The 16,099-nt window shown below is 48.7% G+C and overlaps 1 protein-coding gene across 1 annotated transcript; it reads right to left on the reverse strand.

Annotated features, from left to right (window-relative positions):
• Nucleotides 1-334: 334 nt before the first annotated feature.
• NIM1K (NIM1 serine/threonine protein kinase) lies at nt 335-11,876 on the reverse strand. The gene is given in 4 exon segments (XM_038744269.1): nt 335-985; nt 987-1,124; nt 6,942-7,210; nt 11,452-11,876. Coding segments are annotated over 4 exon segments (1,311 nt in total). The 5' UTR covers nt 11,744-11,876; the 3' UTR covers nt 335-373.
• Nucleotides 11,877-16,099: the final 4,223 nt, after the last annotated feature.

Raw genomic sequence — 16,099 nt, forward strand, 5'->3', positions numbered from 1 at the left:
ATCCATTCCAGGAGTTCGGAGAGTAACGGGAGCAGAGAAGACTGGGGGGTGATGCCTGAATGGGGCTGTGGGGGCAAGGAGGACTTCCTCTACCTCATAAGCAGCTCTCCCGTGGCTGAGTTTTGAGTCGGGGAAGAGTGGGCAGGCCCAGTTACTAGCGGCAGGTTCAGCCTCCCTCACAGGCCAGCTTCTGGACAGCCGCTGGTTCCCCCATTATGCCAGACTCCTGCAGGGCAGAAATGCATTTTCCACGCTAAGAGGCAGTGTGTTCAATTTATTTAAAAATTACAAAAGTCTCTCCCAAATGACTAGGAAAAATGAAAACCCTGTGAAAAAGAAGCTGGGGGGACGGCCCCAGCCACCCGACGCCCGTTCATAGGATTGCACAGAATTTGGAGGTGTGCCTCATGGCCCGGCAGAGCCTGGGCCCTCTCTTCGCGTTTCCCGCCCCGGAGTCCGGGCGGGTGACGACGGGGACGCTGTCCAGGGCCCGCTTCCTCTGGACTCTGTGCAAAACGATCCTGTAGGCCCCAGTGATGGGACTGCGGGCGTCTCGCCCCCGGTTGTTCCGGATGTGCTCTTCAGTAATCCCCAGCGCTTCCAACGCGGCCTTGACCTCGCGGTCCTCCTCCCGGAGCACGCCGGCCTCTGCCAGATGGCGGGGATCCAGCTGGAAAGGCTCCAGGGGCCGAGGGTACCGCGCCCCCCGCATCCAGGCGTCGCTCATGATGGCGTCGACGCCCGATCGCTCGGCGGGTGCCGGCCGGAGCACGCCACGGATCAGCCGCTGACAGGGGAGGGAGACGTGGGCGGGCAGGCCGAAGGCGCCTTCCAGGATACACTCCTTCAGCTTGGCCACCGTGTCGGCCCGGAACGGCATGGTGCCCGTCACCATGAAGTACAGGAGCACCCCCAGAGCCCAGACGTCCACGGACGTCCCCACGTAGCGCTCGTCGCGGAAGAGTTCGGGGGCCGCGTAGGGGGGGGGACCCGCAGAAAGTGTTCAGCATCTCCCCTCGGTGGCTCACCGTGCTGAACCCAAAATCCCCTACCTTCACACAGGTGTTGCTGGCGTAGAACACGTTTTCCGCCTTCAGGTCGCGGTGGATAATTTGGTTTTCGTGCTGAGGGACAAGGAAGGAGAAAGGGGCTTTACTTTCAACTTCAGGCTGAAAATAAGAAGGGGGTGGAGTTCGTGCTGAGCCTGAGAAGAAACGAAGGCCCCAATAAGCACGTGGACCTCAAGCATCTGGATATCAATCAATCAATCAATCGTATTTATTGAGCACTGTGTGCAGGGCACTGACCTAAGCGCTTGGGAAGTACAAGCTGGCAACATATAGAGACAGTCCCTACCCAACAGTGGGCTCACAGTCTAGAAGGGGGAGACAGAGAACAATCAATCAATCAATCGTATTTATTGAGCGCTTACTGTGTGCAGAGCACTGAACTAAGCGCTTGGGAAGTACAAGCTGGCAACATACAGAGACAGTCCCTACCCAACAGCGGGCTCACAGTATAGAAGGGGGAGACAGAGAACAATCAATCAATCAATCAATCGTATTTATTGAGCGCTTACTGTGTGCAGGGCACTGAACTAAGCGCTTGGGAAGTACAAGCTGGCAACATATAGAGACAGTCCCTACCAAACAGTGGGCTCACAGTCTAAACAAAACCAAACATACTAACAAAATAAAATAAATAGAATAGATAGGTACAAGTAAAATAAATGAATGAATAAATAGAGTAATAAATACGTACAAACATATATACATATATACATATATATTTAAGGAGAAGGTTGTTTCAACCTGAAATTTTCAGATAGTCGAGGCCAGCGTGTATCTTGGGGGTCAAATTATCCAGGAATCATTCATTCATTCATTCAATCATATTTATTGAGCACTTACTGTGTGCAGAGCACTGCATTAAGCGCTTGGGAAGAACAAGTCGGAATCTGCTATTGTAGACCTTCGCTTTGACAGCTAGGTAGTCAAGGTTGTTTTATTTGGCTTAGGAGTGAAGGGAACCAAACTTCCACTCCCAAGTTGTTTTTCAAAGTGGATCTCATGCTACTCTCTAATTCCCAGAGCATGAGAGTCAGTCAGTCAATCATATTTATGAAGTGTTTATTGTGTTAAGAGCACTGTACTAAGCAATTGGGAGAGTACAATATAACAATGTAGTAGATATACTCCCCACCCACAACAAGCTTACAGAGAGCCAGGACTTCCCTCTGTGGGGAATTATTTCTATTTGATTGCTCTTTGTGCCATTCTAGAAATGTACCGTATTCTCATAAGCACTTAGTTCAGTGCTCTGTACAGAATAAACGCTCAATAAATCCCACTGATTGATTCCTCTAGGAAGGGCAACAGAAAAGGAACAGGATGTGCCCACTTCCCGCTTTAGCTCATTGTGGTCAGGGAACATGTCTACCGACTCCGTTGTATTGCACTCTCCCAAGCGCTCAGTACAGTGCTCTGCCTACAGTAAGTGCTCAATAAAAATGATTGATTGATTGATTTCACCCCCTTCAAACTCTGGTCCTTCCTCTAATGCTGCAATACCCTATGTGGGGAAGGGGACAGGGAGACTGAAGTTGGATTTTCCAGCTTCCCAGACAAAAATACCTATAGGCATTGCTAGTTCTTCCCCGAGGGCAGCTGGAATACTAAAGGAAATTGGGTTCAGCTTCTCTCCTCTCCAATTCCCTTTCCTTCTCTGTAGAGGCCACAAAGTGAGGAGAAAACAAAGAGGAGGTAGCAGTCCACACACACTCAGGCCCCCCACACAATCATCTCCCTTCACCACTCTCACAGCCTTTCACGGCCACGGGGCTTTCACACATTCTCTTCCCCTTCCCCTCTCTAAAAAGTTTTTGTAGTTCATTCATTCATTCTTATTTATTGAGCGCTTACTGTGTGCAGAGCACTGTACTACGCGCTTGGGAAGTACAAGTTGGCAACATATAAAGACGGTCCCTCCCCCAAAACGGGCTCACGGTCTAGAAGGGGGAGACAGACAACAAAACAAAACATGGAGACAGGTGTCAAAGTCGTCAGAACAAATAGAATTAAAGCTATACGCACATCATTAACAAAATAAATAGAATAATAAATATGTACAAGTAAAATAGAGTAATAAATCTGTACAAATATATATACAAGTGCTGTAAGTGAGCTGAAGGGTAAGAATTGGGTAAGAATCCCCTTCCTTCCTCTCCCCCTCGTCCCCCTCTCCATCCCCCCCATCTTACCTCCTTCCCTTCCCCACAGCACCTGTATATATGTATATATGTTTGTACATATTTATTACTCTATTTATCTATTTATTTTACTTGTACATATCTATTCTATTTATTTTATTTTGTTAGTATGGTTTTGTTCTCTGTCTCCCCCTTTTAGACTGTGAGCCCACTGTTGGGTAGGGACTGTCTCTATATGTTGCCAAATTGTACTTCCCAAGCGCTTCACAGTAAGCGCTCAATAAGTACGATTGATGATGATGATGATGTTGAAGAAGAACTGGGGTCCAAGCCACCTCTTTCTTTTTGTCTTCCAACCCACCTTTCTCTTTTTGACTTCCAACCCACTTCTCTCTTTCTGTCTCCTCTCCGTATTCAATCTAAGTTCCCGTGCCTGAGGCTTCTTGCTTGGTTTGGGAATGGCTGCAGCCAGCAGGAATTGCCCCCCATGGTGACTCCAGGCAACCTCCTTTCACGTAGAATCCTGGGGTTCAGGGTGTGGGTCTGGGATTTTGAGAAGATTTGGGAATTTTACCACGGAGTGGTGTCACAGCGAGCGGACAAAGCTGGGCCCATCCCGAGGAAGCCTGTCCGTGCGCCTGCTCTGGCCGGTTTGCGCAGTTTGCAAAGGAAGGAAAGGCTGCCCTCAGCTCAGAGAACTGCAGCAGCAATAGCAAAATGGCCCCTCGAAACGCAAAGCCGCCACTTTGCACAGCCTTCCTCACCTCCTGGACCTGGGACGCGACAGGCCAAGGGCCCTGAACAGCCCTGAGAAGCAAGCAGCACAGACTAGTAGAAAGACCGTGGACCTGGGAATCAGAGGACCCGGGTCCTCATCCCACCTCTGCCACTTGCCTGCTGTGTGAACGTGGGCAGCTCATTTAGCTGCTCTGTGCCTCAGTTTCCTCATCTTAAAATGTGGATGTAATACCTGTTCTCCCTCAATCAGTGGTATTTACTCTGAGCTTACTGTGTGCAGAGCACTTTACTAAGTGCTTGGGAGAGTAGAATAGAGTTGGTAGACAACCCCTGCCCACAAGGAGTTTACGGACTAGAGGGGCAGATGGAGAGACATTAAAATAAATTACAGATGGTCACCAGTCATGGCTCATCCAAGAGGCCTTTTCTGATTAAGCCTGGCTCCCTCTCCCTTCTGGATCATCTATGCACTTAGATCTGTGACCTCCGGGCATTTGACACATCTTTCTACAGAAACGCTCTGGGTATGTCACCCCCCTTCCTCAAAAATCTCCAGTGGTTGCCTCTCAACCTTCGCATGAAGCAAAAACTCCTCACTAGTACAGTGCTCTTCGCACAATAGTCTTCAAAGCTCTCCATCACCTCGCCCCCTCCTACCTCACCTCCCTTCTCTCCTTCTACAGCCCACCCCACACACTCCACTCTTCTGCCGCTAACCTCCTCACTGCGCCTTGTTCTCACCCGTGCCACCGTCAACCCCCGGCCCACGTCCTACCTCTGGCCTGGAATGCCCTCCCTCCTCACATCTGCCAAACTAGCACACTTCCCCCCCTTCAAAGCCCTACTGAAAGCTCACCTCCTCCAGGAGGCCTTCCCAGACTGAGCCACTCTTTTCCTTTGGTCCTCCTCCCCTCCCCATTGCCCCTACTCCCTCTCTCTGCTCTACCCCCCTTCCCGCCCCACAGCACTTGTGTACATTTGTAAATATTTATTATTCTATTGATTTTATTAATGATGTGTATATATCTATAATTCTATTTATCTATTCTGATGCTATTAATGCCTGTCAAATTGTTTTGTTGTCTGTCTCCCCCTTCTAGACTGTGAGCCCGTTTTTGGGTTGTGCTTAGTACAGTGCTCTGCACACAGTAAGTGCTCAATAAATACGATTGAATGAATGAATGAATACTTGCCCCACCCTCCACCCCACAGCACTTATGTACATATCTTTAATTACGTATAATTATTTATTTATATTAATGTCTGTCTCTCCCTCTAGACTGCAATCTCATTACAGGCATGGCACGTGTCTGCTAAATCTGTTGCATAACACTCTCTCCAGCACTTAGTACAGTTATTTATTTATCTTACTTGTACATATCTATTCTATTTATTTTATTTTGTTAGTATGTTTGGTTTTGTTCTCTGTCTCCCCCTTCTAGACTGTGAGCCCACTGTTGGGTAGGGACTGTCTCTATGTGTTGCCGACTTGTACTTCCCAAGCGCTTAGTACAGTGCTCTGCACACAGTAAGCGCTCAATAAATACGACTGATTGATTGCTCTGCACATAGTAAGCATTCAGTAAATATCACTGATGATGGTGATGATGATAATAAGTATATAAGTGCTATGGGGCTGGGGAAGAGGTGAATATCATAGTCCTTATGCGGTACAGACCCAAATGTATAGGCAATGTAGAAGGAAGGGCTTAGACAGGGAAGGGAGGGCTTAGATAGGGACGGCCACTTGGTAGGAAATATGATGTTAGTAGGGTTTTGAAGATGAGGAGATTGGTGGTCTGTCCATTATGAAGGTGAAGGGAATTGCAGGCCATAGGGCAAGGGGTTGGTGGTGAGATAAATAAGATCGAGGTATAAGTGAGTGGTTCGGTGTTAGAGGAGCAAAGTGTGTGGACAGGGTTGTAGTGGGAGAAGTAGGGAAACAGGAGGAGAGCCAATTAAATGCTTTAAAGCCAAGAGTAAAGACTTTCTGTTCGATGTGGAGATGGATGAACAACAACTGGAGGTTCTTGAGGAGTGGGGAAATGAAGACTGAGCATTTTTTTTTTTAAGAAAAATGATTTGGGAAGTAAAGTGAAGACTGAAGTGGACAGTGACAGAAGGCAGAGGAGCCAGTGAGAAGGTTGATGCAGTAATCAAGGTGGGATATAAGTACTTAGATCAGCATGGTAGCAGTTGGGTGGACAGGAAGGAATGGATTTTAGTGACAGGTTGAATATGTGGACTGAATGAAACAGATGAATCGGAGATATGGGCCTGTGAGACAGGGAAGAAAGGCAGTTGTGGAATGGGGTTGAGAAGGAGTTCTGTTTAGGTCATTTGAAGTTTGAGGTATTGGTGGGACATCCAAATAGAGATGCCATGGAAGCAGGAAGAAATGTGAGACCGCAGCGGAGTGAGGTCGGGGCTGGAGAGGTATATTTGGGAATCATCAGCTTTGACAGACGACTCATCAGGATAGGTGAAGCCATGGGAGAGAGTGAGCTCTAAGGTGCCAAAGGCTGGGTTGAATGCACAGGTGAAGCTAATTGTGGGCAGGGAATGTGTCCGTTATATTGTTATACTGTACTCCCCCAAGCACTTGGTCTAGTGCTCTGCAAAGAGTAAGTGCTCAATAATTACGACAGATCTCTTGCAATACTGCTGGGTAGGCTGGAATTGACCGTTAGATTGACAGAATACAAGAGGAAGCAGGAGGAGGATGCGACTAGGGAAGTGCAGGTGGATATTTGGGGCTGATCATGCCTGGTGGTTTCAATTCTTTTGATGAAATAGGCGGTAAGATCATTGGCGGCAAGTGATAGGGAGGGTGGAGGGACACAGGATTTGAGCAGGGAGTGAAAATAGGAAACTCGTGGGCGTGAGCACTTCATGGGGCAGGGACTCTGTCCTGATTAGCTTATCTCTATCCCAATGCTTGGCACACAGTAAACGCTTAACCAACACCCCAGTTATTCATGCCCCTCTCTCTCACCATGTGCTTCACCGCGGACACGATCTGGGAGAAGATGAGTTTGCTTTCCGCCTCGGAGAGCTTCCCCTCGGCGCTGATCTTCCCGAAGAGCTCCCCGCCGCCGGCGTACTCCGTGACCAGGTGCACCTTGGACAGCGTCTCCACCACCTCGTAGAGGCGGATGAGGTTGGGGTGGTGCAGCTTCTCCATGCTGGAAATCTCCCGGGAGAGCAGCCTTTGGGTTTTCTGGTCTAACTTGGTCTTGTCCAGGATCTTAATAGCCACTTTCTCTGAAAGTCCAAAAGGAGCCTGGGATTAATGGTGTGCTACACAAACATCGGTCACCTCACGATACTATTCTAAACCTTAGGAGAGTTCTTGACACGTGGTACGTGGTTAATAACGACTATAATGGTAGTAATTATTATTATTATAATCCACCAGGCGCCACCTTAGCTTTCCACTCTCTTCTCCTACTATCCCCCAGTTCAGAACCAGCCCAATCTAACGCATGCTTTCCTTGCTCTTTACAGTCCTGTCTGCTATTCTTTGCTTAGGCCTCTCCCTGTTCCTGGAGCTCCCCTCCCTTTCAAGTCTGTCAAACCACTTTCCTCCCTCTCTCCAGAGCCTCCCAAACAGTCATCTCCCCAAGAAAGCACCCTCCAACTAACCCAACATCCCTGGTGAGGCCACATCTCCTCAACCTCCTAAACACACATCAATCCATCAATCAATCATATTTATTGAGCACTTACTGTGTGCAGAGCACTGTACTAAGCGCTTGGGAAGTACAAGTACATGTATATATCAGATTATTTCTTCCACATTCATCCATTTATCCCGTTTTGTTTTACTTTGGTCGTTACCAGTTGTAGGTATGATTTCCTTATTCCCACTGAATTTCTTATCCATTATCTGTGTCTTTCTGTCCACCTCCTACACTAGATTGAAAGGTCTTTGAGATCAAGAACGAAGACTTCTACTTTTACTGAAGGCTCCCAAGGTCCTAGTACAGTGCTCCGCTCACGGGAAGTCCCAGTATAATGCTCCGCTGACAATAGGTGCTCAATAAACACTGATGATGGATCCCTAAAGGGACTTTAGTGGGATCAATTTTAAATACCGTACCTAAAAAAAAATCCACCAAACCTGTGCCTCATCTTTTCTCAGGTGTCCACTTCAAGCACGATCAAGAATTTAGGGAAAGGAATCAATAATCTGGGGTTGGGCTCATTTAGGGAAAGGGATCGGTAATCTGGGATTGTGCTACTCTTTCGTCAGGAAAAATTATTGTCCTTGAATCCTCAATGGTTTGATTCCTCTAGCCAAGAACCGGGAAATGAGCGACACGAGGTCCCGGGCCAGAGGCCACCCGCAGTGCTGGGGGTGGTTCCAGATAGAATTGGGTGCATAACACTCGGGGAGCTTGGCCAGGGCAAACGCCAGACGGAGAAATTCGGGATTGGTCATGCAATTAGAAGCAGCGGGGCCTAGTAGAAAGAGCATGGGCCTGGGATTCCCGAGGACCTGGATTCTCATCCCAACTCCACCCCTTTTCTGCTGTGTGACCTAGGACAAGTCACAAGTTCTCTGTGCTCTAGTTTCCTCAACTGTAAAATGGGGACTAAATACCTGTTCTCCCTCCTACTTAGACTGTGAGCCCCTTGAGGGACGGGGACTGTGCCCAACCTAATTAACTTATAGAGAAGCAGTGTGGCTTAGTGGGAAGAGCACGGGCTTGGAAGGCAGAGGTTGTGGGTTCTAATCCTGGCTCTCCACTTGCCTGCTGTGTGGCTTTGGGTAAGTCACTTAAGTTCTTTGTGCCTCAGTTACCTCATCTGTAAAATGGGGGTTAAAACTGTGAGCCCCACGTGGGACAACCTGATTACCTTGTATCTAACCCCAGCACTCTGATCAGTGCTCGGCACACAGTAAGCACTTAACAAATACCATCGTTATCATTGTTATTGTACCTACCCTAGTGCTTAGAATAGTGTTTGGCTCATAATAAGTGCTTAACAGATACCATTAAAAGAATTTAAAAACCATAAAAAAATGAAATTGGACTGCAGATGAGTTAGGATAACTTGTGGACAAACCCACAGGGGCACACATGCGGATGTTCTCTCCACTGCGATCCTCCAGTGGACTCTTAAATCGTGACTGTGCCCCCACCCGTCTCCCCACCCAGCTCTCTGCTGGGGCTTTCCTTCCTTGCTTAGTACAGTGCTTGGCACAGAGTAAGCGTTTAACGGGTGCCATTATTATTGTTCTTATTCTCATCATCTCTCTCTCTCACACACACACACACACACACACACACACACACACGCACAAGCAGCACTATCAACTGGCAGGAGACAGAAGCCAGCATTAGCAACAGTTGAGCCCAGCCACCGCCTTCCTGCTGCCCCTGCCCTGGCTGCCAGGTGCCAGGTTTGAGGGCAGCCCTCCCCCGGCATCCCAAGAGATGGGCCTCAGTTGTGCGAGTCCGGGAAACTGGGAACAAGGATGCCCTGTGCCGCCTCCAGCTGCAGGAGTTCAGGCCACCCTGACCGACTTGGCACCGCTCACCTCACGGGCTTTCTGGGAGAGGCTTCTCCATGCCCTCCTGCCAAACCTCCCTCAAAGCCTGTCTCCCACAAGAGCCCTGCCTGCATTCACTAACTCCCCTCTTCCCAGGCACCTCAGCACATGTTCATTTGCTTATTTAACATGTGTCTGCTACTGATATATTTGGTCCCCATTACACCTCTGGGATATTCACCAATTGATGTCTCCTGTCACCTGCGGTAAATTCTAAGTTCCTCAAGGACGAGGACTGAATCTTTTACTGCTTTTGTATACTCTCCACACGGCATTCTGCACGTAGCAATGGCCCAGTACAGTTCTCTGTGAGAGCTGTGTTTTCAGCACCAACAGTAATGATTGAGCATCTTCTGTGGGCAGTTTGCTGTCCTACACTGTGTAGAGTCTTGAACTGCGGCTTCTATTATGTGAGAAGCCGCGTAACAATACTGCATCCAACCTGATTACCTTCTATCTACGCCAGTGCTTACTACAGTGCTTGGCACAGAGTAAGCATTTAACAGGTGCCATTATTATTGTTCTTATTCTCTTCATCTCACAGATAGGACGTGTAGACCCACAGGGGTTCTCAGCTGGCCCCCAGGTCAGCTGGCAGACCAGCAGCAGAGGTGGGCCTGCCTGAATTCTGCTTCCCAGACTCTTGTGGAGTTCAGCTGAGCCCCAGCCTCTCCAATATTCCCAGGAGAGAATGCAAGGAAAGCCCCAAAAGAGAACTGGGTGGGGAAACGGGAGTGGGGGGCGGGCACGACTTAAGAGGCCACTGGAGGATCGCAGCCAGCAACTGTTCAAAAAGACACCGGGATTGTCACTCCCTTGGGCCGCCCTCACAGCCACACCTGGAGATGTCATCACTCCTGCGATTGACTTTCCTGTCACTGTAGACAGCACCACCTTCCATTCTGTCTCACAACCCCATAACCTTGGCGTTATCCTTGGCTCATCTTTCTCATTCAACCTGTCACTAAATCCTGTCAGTTCAACCTTCACAACACTGTTAAAATCCCTCCTTTCCTCCTTTGATTGAATCGTTATTTTTAATGAATCTGCCTGGTTAAATTATTCCTAACATCCCTTCTGCCCTACTGAGGCAGAGCCCCGCTGACAGTGCCTGATGCTATGTCCTGTAGACTTCCCCAGCTCTTTGATGATGATGAGGATGGCATTTATTAAGCACTTACTATGTGCAAAGCACTGTTCTAAGAGCTGGGGAGGTTACAAGGTGATTAGGTTGTCCCACGTGGGGCTCACAGTCTTAATCCCCATTTTAAAGATGGGGTAACTGAGGCCCAGAGAAGCGAAGTGACTTGCCCAAAGTCACACAGCTAAGTGGCAGAGGTGGGATTTGAACCCATGACCTCTGGCTCCCAAGCCCATGCTCTTCCCACTGAGCCACGCTGCTTCTTTGTAGAGCGCTTTGCACAGAGCTAGTGTTTGAGAAATGCAGTAATAATAATAATAATAATAATAATAATAAATTGTTGCAATATAATTTGGCCAGACAGTCCCATCCCGCATGGTCCTCTCAGTCTAAGTAGGAGGGAGAACAGATAGTGAACCCCCATTTTAAAGATGAGAAAACTGAGGCAAGGAAATGTTAGGTGATTTTTCCAATACTCTTAATAATAATGATAATAATAATGACATTTATTAAGCGCTTACCATGTGCAAAGCACGGTTCTAAGCGCTGAAAAATTTTATTTCAGCACTCCTAGGTGACTTATTCTAAACCCTCCTGTGTATTTAAATTTTTTTTTAACTCTCATACCAGAGAGGGGATTAGAACCCAGGTTTCCAGCCTTCCAAGGCCATTACCTTTCCTCTAGGCCACAGCAGGCAAAGACCTGGTCTTGCCCCTTGAGGAATTTAAACTGGGTGGGAACGCACTCAATAAAAACTATCGATTGACTCCATAGGTAGCAGACCACTAAAAGCTGAATTTTACCTTTGGTTAGGGAGTGAATTCCAAGCTTCACCCGAGAGAAGTTCCCGCTGCCAATCTGGCCCCGGATCCGGTAGAAGCCGATCTGTTTCCCCAGGGTGATCTCCCTCACCACCTTCTCGTCCTGAGACATGTCCCGCGTCAGCTTCTCCAACGGGGTCAGCCGAGGCTGCGGCCCCTCGGACTCCTCTGCGGGGAGCGAGCCCCGGCCGCGGTCCTCGGCGCCGTCCCGGTGCGGCCAATGTGGGCGGCGGGGCGGCCCCTCGCCCCTCCCACTCACGGGGACTGTGGTCATCGTCCTGACCGCTCAAGGCTTCATGGTGTGGGTCGATTGGGGCAGAGAGGAGCGGACCAGGCGTTGATTCGAAGCCTTGAGGAAAGCGGGGTCCGCAGGAGGTCCAGATGCAGGTGGCTTGCCCAGCCCAGAGCCAATGGGCAACTTCCAAGAGGGAGCTGGAGGATGGCCAGGACAGGACACACACCCCCTACTTTCCCGTGGGCCAGTGTCCCCCGCTGCCCCTCTGGCCCCCAGCTCCCACACTTTCAAAAATTCCCTGCGCAGCCTGGACGGGATCAAGGGAGCCACTTAATGCCCTGGGACGGATGCCGCACTCCTTCGGTCCAGTCTGGTCCACTTAGGGCCAGAAGCCACAGAGGGCTGCCCTGTGCTGCTCGTGGTACAGGCCCCTGGGATGGATGCCGCACTCCTTCGGTCCACTCTAGTCTGATCCACTTAGGGCCAGAAGCCACAGAGGGCTGCCCTGTGCTGCTCGTGGTACAGGCCCCTGGACGGATGCCGCACTCCTTCGGTCCACTCTGGTCTGATCCACTTAGGGCCAGAAGCCACAGAGGGCTGCCCACTGCTGCGCGTGGTACGGGCCTCCCCTCACCCCATTCACTCCGCTCACTCTCCGCCTCCGTTCTGTCGGTTCTTCACCCCAGGTGCCCACACTGAGGGGGCCCAGAGCCAGACTGCAAACTCCGCGAAGGCAGCAATCGTGATTAACAAGTCTACTGTACCGTTCTCTCCCAAGCGTTCAGTACTGCGCTCTGCACACAGTAAGCGCTCAATAAATCCACTGATTGACTGAGGTGGGCCCACTGAAAATAGGCCACGTCCCTCCTCACGGGGCAGCTAACGGAGGTGATTTAGGCCATTGCCTGACCCTTTTAAACTGCCTTCATTTAAATGAGTCGTCTTCCATTCCTGATGTCTTCTAAGCCTTCAGCCTTCTCAAACTTTTGGCAGGTCTTCCTATAGGCAGAATGAAAGAAAACCATTAACCTATTCAATCATAATCGGATCTACAACTCTGGTGTATTGTACTCTCCCAAGCCCTTAGTACGATACTCTGTGCATAGTAAACGCTAAATAATAATAATAATAATAATAATAATAATAATAATGGCATTTGTTAAGCGCTTACTATGTGCAAAGCACTGTTCTAAGCGCTGGGGGGGATACAGTGTGATCAAGTTGTCCCACGTGGGGCTCACAGTCTTAATCCCCATTTTTACAGATGAGGTAACTGAGGCTCAGAGAAGTTAAGTGACTTGCCCAAGGTCACACAGCAGACTTGTGGTGGAGCTGGGATGCGAACCCATGACCTCAGACTCCAAAGCCCGTGCTCTTTCCACTGAGCCACGCTGCTTCTCTAAATACCCTTGATTGATTATTTGGAATAATCTGTGGAATAGATTTGGAATATAATTCGGAATAATAATAACTGTATTAGAAGAGAATGTTATTGAGATACATTTGATTGAGGACTTACTTTTTAGACTTTTGTATGTGCCTACACAAACACGCAGAGTTGGTAAGTAGCCCCAGTTGGTGAATATCCTGATATTATGCATTTATTTAATCTGGCCTCTGCATTTATATATAATAATAATAATAATGATGGCATTTGTTAAGTGCTTACTATGTGCAAAGCACTGTTCTAAGCGCTGGGAAGGTTACAAGGTGATCAGGTTGTCCCACATGGGGCTCACAGTTTTAATCTCCATTTTACAGATGAGGTAACTGAGGCACAGATAAGTTGTGACTTGCCCAAAGTCACATAGCTGACAGTTGGCAGAGCCGGGATTTGAACCCATGACCTCTGACTCCAAAGCCCGTGCTCTTTCCACTGAGCCACGCTGCTTCTCCATATGCTTATATATATATATATATATACACATATATATATACACATATATATATACACATATATATACATATATATGTAGATAAATTTGATTGTACATGTTTATTCTATTTACTTGATTTTGTTAATATGTTTTGTTTTGTTCTCTGTCTCCCCCTTCTAGACTGTGAGCCTGCTGTTGGGTAGGGACCAACTCTATATGTTGCCAACTTGTACTTCCCAAGCGCTTAGTACAGTGCTCTGCACACCGTAAGCGCTCAATAAATACGGTTGAATGAATGAATGAAACTGGGGAAGGGGAGACAGCAAACAACCAGGAAAATTTGGTAAAAATCATTCACCAATAATAGTGGCAACAAGAGAAGCAGCACTAAGCGCTTGGGAGAGTACAATACAACAGAGTTAGTAGACACGTTCCCTGCCCACAGCGAGCTCACGGTCTAGAGGGGGAGACAGACATCAATACTAATAAATTATGGATATGCACGTATGTTCTGTGGGGCCACTGTGGGTCTGCTCTGGCCAGAATAGTTGGAACTTCCCCCAAGGTTGGACGGGTGTTTCTGGGGAGTTGGTCTTGTTCCCACTGAATGGAGATTCCTCCAGGGAGGGCTGGGGATGGCGGATGGGGAGGGGGCCTCTGTGATCGGATAAGACTCTTAATGGGTCCAAACCTGGGCCAAGGATGTGTAGATGGCCCCTTTGCCCCCTGACAAGGAGATACCACACCGTCACGTGTGTGTTTCACCGAGCACAAGGCACAACATGACGATGTCACTCATACCATTTTGCAGAAGACAGACTTTGCACCTTCCAAAAGTTTATCTCTGGTTGTTGGGGGCCGGGTGCCCTATTTGCTCCAGCGTCTTTGCAGTCCCTCCTGGGCCAGTGTGAAGTCTGCAGCGGCAGCGGAGGGAGGCTTGGGGCCCAAAATCTAAAATCGGACATAAAGGGATCCGGTACCACTTTAGATCCCACAGGCCACCTGAAAGTGGGACTGTAATAGGGAGCTTTGGGTCTGGCCATCCTATCCTGGCCCCTCGCTCAGGCTAAGCTGAGCTCTGAGCAGCTTATGAGCAGTCTTTCCCCCTGGCAAGTAGCGGGATGAGGAGGGAGACAAGATACCTCACACATGCTCTCCCCACATATTTCTCCACTCCTCAAGAAATTCCAGTGGTTGCCCACTCATCTACATCCAACAAAACTCCTCACCATTAGCATTAAAGCATTTAATCACCTTGTCCCCTCCTACCTCACCTCACTACTCTCCTATTACAACCCAGCCCACACCCTTCGTTCCTCTAATGCTAACCTTCTCATTACACCTCCATCTCGTCTATCTCACCACCGACCTCTCGTCCACCCCCTGCTTCTGGCCTGGAACGCCCTCCCTCCTCATATCACCCAGATAATTGCTCCCCCCACACTTCAAAACCTTATTGAAGGCACAACTTCTCCAAGAAGCCTTCTCTGACTAAGCCCTCCTCTCCTCTTCTCCCATTCCCTTCTGTGCCACTCTTACTTGCTCCTTCATTCACCCTCCCTCCCATCCCCACAGCACATATGTAAATGTACTTGTAATTTATGTATTTATTTATTTACATTAATGTCTGTCTCCCCCACTAGACTGTGAGCTCATTATGCGCAGGAATGTGTCTGTTTGTTATTATACTGTACTCTCCCAAGTGCTTTGCACACAGTAAGCGCTCAATCAATACAACTGAATGAATGAATGCTCCCCTGCTATCTAACTCAAACCCCAGGATGGGACTGGGCTGAGATGGGCCAGACCTAGGCTGGGTCCATGCAGTTTCCACTTGCCATGTCCCGGCAGAAGAGAATCCAAAACAGAAAAGTCCTAGTGGGCCTACTAGCCCATCACCCCTTGTGAGTCTGCTTCAGCTTCAAAGTCAGGCAGCGAAGGGCAGAGAGGGGGCTTACTGCGAAAGATTCAAATATGTACAAGACTTTGTGTCTCAGCTCTGCAACCCCTCACCTATACCACGTCTTTCCTCACCAACCTCCATACTCTCCTCTCAAACTGGATTCTCATTTGGGTCAAGTGAGAACCAGAGCCACTCAAACAGCTTGCTCAGACCTGCTGGACAAGGGTCAAACATCTCCTCCCCAGAATCAAATGCTCCCTAAAGCCCTCCTCCTGGAGGAGAGCTTTTTCCTAAATAATTCCTACCTCCCTGATCAGATCATCTCATCAGTCACCCTTAGTGTTCATATGTATATGAATAGAGAGAAAGGTAGTCATTTTTTTACTTACCTTTGTTGTTACCGGTTGCTTCTGTGGTTTTCCTCTTGTTCCCATTATTCCCACTTAACATTACAGCGTTTTTCATTGCTCTCTCTGCTTTCCTGAAGCGAAACCTTCTAACTGAACGTCTCCCACTCACTTCTCCCCACTTCAAGAGAAGCAGCGTGGCTCAGTGGAAAGGGCACGGGTTTGGGAGTCAGAGGTCATGGGTTCTACTCAGGACTCCACCGCCTGT

Source organism: Tachyglossus aculeatus, chromosome 3, assembly GCF_015852505.1.
Source record: "Tachyglossus aculeatus isolate mTacAcu1 chromosome 3, mTacAcu1.pri, whole genome shotgun sequence".
Lineage (NCBI taxonomy): Eukaryota > Metazoa > Chordata > Mammalia > Monotremata > Tachyglossidae > Tachyglossus > Tachyglossus aculeatus.